General features: G+C 45.2%; 1 protein-coding gene across 1 annotated transcript; it reads left to right on the top strand.

The window, feature by feature from the left end:
* Positions 1-4,608: 4,608 nt before the first annotated feature.
* On the top strand, positions 4,609-5,803 carry LOC119319600 (peroxidase 70-like). The gene is made up of 3 exons (XM_037594050.1): positions 4,609-4,856; positions 4,978-5,169; positions 5,243-5,803. Exons 1-3 carry the CDS (start codon positions 4,641-4,643, stop codon positions 5,801-5,803), a joined length of 969 nt encoding a protein of 322 aa, XP_037449947.1. The 5' UTR covers positions 4,609-4,640.
* Positions 5,804-6,328: the final 525 nt, after the last annotated feature.

Genomic DNA, 6,328 nt, shown 5'->3' with positions numbered 1-6,328 from the left:
GCTATGAAGGGGTTCCGGTGCTGGAACTGGAACTGGCGCCACAGACTGATCAATGCTGGAACCGGCGCCATAGGTTGTTGCAACCAACACTGTCAATGCTGGAACCGGCCACCGCGAGTGCTGGTATTGGCTGCCCTGCATGATGGCGCTGGCGACGCTCAGCGGAAAAAGCTGCAACCAGCACCTGCCAATGCTAGTGCCGACCACCACGAGTGTTGGAACCAACTGCTGTGGATGCTGTCACTGGCGATGTTGGACGGGAAAAGCTGCAACCAGCACCCATCGATGGTTGAACCGGACACCAGGTACTGGTGCTGGAAATGTCATCAAATTTTGCTACGGCCATCGAGTTCATTTGCTACCACTATCTTTTTTCTTCGTTGTACGTGAGAAAATTGGCGAGGTCTTTCTTGTTGCAATTGTCATCAAATTTGCTACGACGGGCGAGTTTTTTTTTGCTACCACCATCTTTTCGTCACCATTTGCGAGAAAAATGGGGGAAAAGTTGCAACTGTCAATGAGACGGGTGCTTCAATGTTGACAGTGAGGAAATGAGCAGAGACTAACTGACCAGGCATGGCGGGGTGCTGCGATGGCCTTGGCCGGACAAGAGAGGCGTGTTGCACGTCACTGTGATTTGGGAAGAGAAGAAACGGGCGCAGGGTCAAGAGATTTGGGACGACGAGGTGATTGGATCGAACGGTTGGAGGGATCCCACACATGGAGTGTGGCGGACCCAAATTTGGGCCGGCCGACTGTCGCCTAGTGATGGCCCGGTCCAATGAATATTTACATAAGAATTACTCACAAACCAATAGATTACTAGCTTGTTGTAAGAATCACTCCTCCATCTTCCTACCCTTTAGACGGTGGCCTCAATCACATACTCCCTTTGTTTGGAATTACTTGTCTAAGAGATGCATAAAAATGGATGTATCTAGAACTGAAATACGTCTAGATACATCCTTTTCTCCGATAAGTATTTTTGGACGGAGCGAGTATGAGATATTTCACATGTACAAAGATGCAAACAGTATGGTAAAGTGCTAGAAGTATGGTCGACCAAGTTAGGTTCAGAACTGAAATAGGTACGCACTTGGGCATAACTAAAAAAAGAATGTACCACAAAAGAATTCTGATGTTGAGATCGCACTTAGTTCCTATAACAGATAAGTTAATATCATCCTCAATACTGAAAATTCGCAGGGGCACGCACCTGTTAAGCCCTTCCCAGCCATCGGATTGCCTCGCCATCCGCAAATTAGTTGGATCCCGCACTAGGGAACAATAAGTAGTAAGATTTAATCTTTGAAACTTGTGATTGTGCATCTGAAACTTTTGATTTTTTCAGTTGCTTGTATCAAGTTGAAGTTTCAAATGAAACTTTTAAGAGATTTTTTTGTAAAGAAAACTTGTGATTTTGTCGGTCACTCATACTAAATTTCAAACGTTGAAACTTAATAGATTTAAAAAAAATCCTCAATATGTATTCAAATTGGATCTTATATATTGAAAGCTCTCATCACGAGAAACACGAAGTAGAAAACATAATTCAGCTGGAAAACACAAAATTCCAGAGGAAAACCATCAGGGGAACACACACAGACCATCACTTAATCTCTATGGTATGTAAATGTATAACTCAGAAATTAACAGATTGTCTTCTCTTTACACCTTACATCAACGCCGTGAGCGGTGAGCATCTACTCCAACAGTACAGATGCATAAATCCAAATAATGGATAAACTGAGTTAGAGTCCATAAAATAGAACATAATTCATGTTTTTCTTTTTCCAAACTCAAATGCAATTCTCAATTTTGATCTCAGCAAAAAGATGTAACCTATCAATACTGAAGACCTATTCTAATCGATTGAATGTTTCAATTTATATGTTTATCCGTATTGCAGTAACTCTGTGTGGTACACTTGTACTATACTAACTAAACAAATATAATTTCAAGAGTACTTGACATTGAAGTAAATGAGATTGAAAGATGAGGCAGCATGTGAGCAGCGGTGATGTTCCCATCGACGGTTCGAGCACCAGACGTACACAAGGACATTAATTGAAGAAGAATATGTACTTTTTTTGTGTGAAATGAAGAATATGTACTTGGTACCTTGTCCTTGTTACTCTAGAATTATGGACTATGCACGAATATGGCGAATCCTAACCAGTTAGACGCACAACACAAATCGGTGCCGTTGCTAGTCCATGCGGAATTGCAGATGCGCGCCCTTGCATGTGCGTGGATTCTCTCTCTCTCTCTCTCTCTCTCTCTCTCTCTCTCTCTCTTCCTGACACATGCATGGCCTACATTAGCTTCCCTCTCTCCTCTAACTCCCATCTTTTTCATTTTCTTTTGACAATTAGATGGTACATATCTTTAGAACCAAAAAGTCATTTTCAAAACTTTTTACATATTTGAACTTGTGACACCAAGCCCTTTAAAACAAGTACAGTCTTGGATACATTTGAAACACTTTTTAAAAAAACGTTTGCTTTAAACAGTGAAGAACTTTTCATTTTTATTCTAAAGTGCCAAAAAACAGAATCAGGGCTGAAGAATTTTCTAAATAGTGGGTCTGCACTTTGTTAGGAATATGAAAGAACTTTGCTAGAAAATGTATCTGGAAACAAAGAACTTTATCAACAGCTTGGCCGAACTTTGATGAAATGTTTATGAAACTTTTTTGAGCCACATACAATTTAATTTTATCTTGGGCTCACAATTTAATTTGAAATATATTGATATTAGACTTGTTTTGTAGAGCTGGTTGTGACAAACTCGAACACATAAACGAATTTAAATTTATGTAATTTATTTAAAAGTAATGGTGGCATATTTGGTTATTCAGTAATTTTGTTAAATGAGCCGCAGCATGCATGTGAATATGAGGAAGTACATTGCATGGCTGACAACGCAGTGGGGCAGGTTGATTGGACATGACCCTAGATGGAGGGCCAGGATACAGGTTGTGCGGGTAACTGGTTAGGAAAAATCCACTTCCATACACATGTATATAGCGTAGGGATGGAATGACGCCAAACACATGGATGTGCTCTTCGGGGAGAAAAAAAATAGAAACGCTAAAAATCTAATGTCAGATTTTTACCTATGATAAATCTCATGTTTTTTATGCCAATTTATATTGGAGCAATGATGACAAATTTAATTTGCAAGCTTGGCAATTTTCTCGCCAAAAATAAACTGAGACGGATTTTCTATGCTTGCCAACTAAACTTATCATATCCACGGTGAACATAATTTGTCATGAAAAACATTCGTTTTGTGATGGTCAAAAATCTGATTGATGTCAAGATTTGTAGTGGAGTAAAAGAAAAGGTTGACATGTGTTCGTGCATGCACTTGAGTGATTCATGATCTCGATGATGCTAGGGCGAATCTTCCACTGGTCATCCTGTTGAACGCTGGGAAGGCGAGGATTGAGCCCACATCCTATTTCTGTCTAGCTAGTCAAGCTGGCTGACCCGAGGAACCCACCAGGAAATTGGCGTGCGCCATGGGGCGACTGCGGCACCGGCATACTGGAGTGCGCTGGCCAGGACGGGACGACGCCAGAGATGCTGGCGGAGTTCATGCTCGAGGGTGGCGGTCATACAACGACTTCTAGGACGTGAGCCGTGTGGATGGATACAACCTGCAGGTCCTAGATGGCACCAATGCACAACTAAGGGTGGTAAGAGTATCTACATCCGGGTTCCTTAAAAAAGTCTTTTTTACATCTGAGTGAGCGACCCGGTCAATGATTGGTCACAAAATTATGACCCAGTCGGGCTCCTTAAACCGATTCTATTTGTTTAGGCTGACCAGCACCCCCCGCCCCCATATCCAGCCTATATCTGAACTTCTGAAGTAGATAAAGGCATAACAATATTCATGTAGTCTACGCCTGAGAGCATCCCCATCAGAGGAAGATGACCATCCCAGCAGGTTGGTTCACGAGCGATAGGTCCACTGCCCATTCACCACATTAGTCATGCACCAAAGGTTTACCAAAAAGTGGATGCTAAGATCTAATCAATTCAACTTTGAACCAAAGATTTCTCCAAAAAAGTCAATGCACCAAATGTTTACCAGTGATGAAAGTCATTTTCTCAACCCAATGATTTGAATTGAGTGATGACGGAGTGGCTCGTTTTGCGGGTGTCTGGTCTTTCTCTCCCGCTTTTTGAAGCTCCTTTGATATTCTCTATACTCAAACATTTGAGTTTGAATTAAATTAAACATGCATGACTATTTATATTGGAAATTGGAGCTAGCCTTTAAAGTTAACATTTGTTCCAAAAAATAACAAGGCAGGCATGGAGGTAAGCTTGTGTTGCAATTCTCTTATCCAATGACTGTTAATTGTACATGGGCTTACTCACATCGCTGCTTACATCCTTCTCCTTCCCCATGTCCCATCGCCAATTCCATGTTACATCATACTTCTTCACAACCCTGTACCGGCCTAACTTTGATAATTCTACATGCATCTCATGCAACCGAAAGAACAACACTATTATAAATAGGTGGCGCCTGCTCGCCACAGTTATGCACAGCCACTGAGCTAGCAATCCTGCTTACAGTGAAGAACACATTGAGCCAACGGTATAGCTAGACAAATTTGAGCCATGGCTTCCAGCTCTAGCTGTAGGACATGTCATTGCTTGCTTGCTCTCTTCCTCCTCTTCTCGGCGGCCTACGGGCAGCTCTCGCCGTCGTTCTATGCGAAGACCTGCCCTAGGCTGGAACTGGTCGTGCGCTCCACCATGACCAAGGCACTCCTCGCCGATCGGCGAATGGGGGCGTCTCTCCTCAGGCTCTACTTCCATGACTGCTTTGTTCAAGTAACTAAATTAACCCCTTAAAGCAAACATAGTTATGCCGATTGATGTACAATCGTATAGAATTTATTTTCTTTCCACGGAGAAGGTCGGGATTAACGGTGGAATTTTGTTATATGTATAGGGCTGCGACGGGTCCATTCTCTTGGATGACGTGGGTAGCTTCGTGGGCGAGAAGACTGCCTTTCCGAACGTGAACTCGGTGCGGGGCTACGAGGTGATCGACCAGATCAAGAAGAACGTGGAGCTGGTCTGCCCTGGTGTCGTCTCCTGCGCCGACATCACCGCCCTTGCAGCAAGGGACGGCGTGTTTCTGGTACGTACACTGCACTTTTCTGGTTACTGACGAGTGACAACGTTTGAATTGATCCGTACGCCATTTCCTGCAGCTAGGCGGACCCAGCTGGAAGGTGCCGCTCGGCCAGCGGGACTCGACGACGGCCAACCTGAATGAGGCCAACAGCGACCTCTCGGTGACCAGCTTAAGCCTTGACGTGCTCCTCGCCTCGTTCGCCAAGAAAAACCTGAGCCCGCGGGACCTGACGGCGCTGTTGGGCGCGCACACCATTGGCTTCTCGCAGTGCGTCAACTTCCGCGACCACATCTACAACGGCACCGACATCGATCCGGCGTTCGCCACGCTGCGCAAGCGCAGCTGCCCCGCCCAAGCCCCCAACGGCGACAGCAATCTCGCGCCGTTAGACGTGCAGACGCAGCTCGTATTCGACAACGCCTACTACCACAACCTGGTAGCCAAGCGCGGCCTGCTGAGCACCGACCAGTTGCTCTTCAACGGCGGCTCCCAGGACGCGCTGGTGCGCCAGTACGCCGCCAACCCGAAGCTTTTCGAGTCCGACTTCGTGACGGCCATGATCAAGATGGGGAGCCTCAGCCCGCCCAGCGGAACCCCCACCCAGATTAGACGCAACTGCAGGGTGGTCAACAGCTAGCTGATCCAGGTGATCCGCCACCTTCAGGATTGTAAGATACCTTCATCATGTAATCTCCCAAGTTGCCCGTATATAAGCAAATAGTACTCTAATGGAAACAGGCTATACTATGGTCTTTTATGCAACATCCAAGGGTTGTGTACGGCCCCTAAACTATCGACATCGTGCGGGTTTAGGTTGTAAAAATTGTTCCTCCGATGAGCGGCCCTTAAGAGTTTTGTGTGTGGAGCAGGTTGATGTGTGGTGCACATGTAAGAGGAGGTCAAGGCATGTGGGTTTACACTCTTGATTGGTGTTCGTCGCCTCCATTGATCTCTGAAATTGCATCATGTGGTTCAAGCGGAGTCCCCTCCGTTTGGGTGGCCGTTCTTCCTCTTGTGGACGAGCAGACCATATACTTTGTCGTCTAGGGCGATAAATGGAGCATTGGTCGGCGTGTTGGCAGGCTCTCCGTGATGCGTGTCTGGCCGCGTAGTAAAGACTACACATAGTGGGGAGTGGTAACATTACACATATATTTAAGCA

Source organism: Triticum dicoccoides, chromosome 6A (assembly GCF_002162155.2).
Source record: "Triticum dicoccoides isolate Atlit2015 ecotype Zavitan chromosome 6A, WEW_v2.0, whole genome shotgun sequence".
NCBI classification, from domain to species: domain Eukaryota; kingdom Viridiplantae; phylum Streptophyta; class Magnoliopsida; order Poales; family Poaceae; genus Triticum; species Triticum dicoccoides.
Note: the sequence above shows the minus strand (reverse complement) of the source record. Positions and strands in the feature narration are given on the sequence as shown.

Bases quoted from the DNA above. Each gene is read 5' to 3' on its own strand.
- LOC119319600 (XM_037594050.1), top strand. From the start codon at position 4,641: ATGGCTTCCAGCTCTAGCTGTAGGACATGTCATTGCTTGCTTGCTCTC. The intron at 4,857-4,977 runs GTAACTAAATTA...TTATATGTATAG, and splicing joins TCCATGACTGCTTTGTTCAA to GGCTGCGACGGGTCCATTCT. The intron at 5,170-5,242 runs GTACGTACACTG...CATTTCCTGCAG, and splicing joins CAAGGGACGGCGTGTTTCTG to CTAGGCGGACCCAGCTGGAA.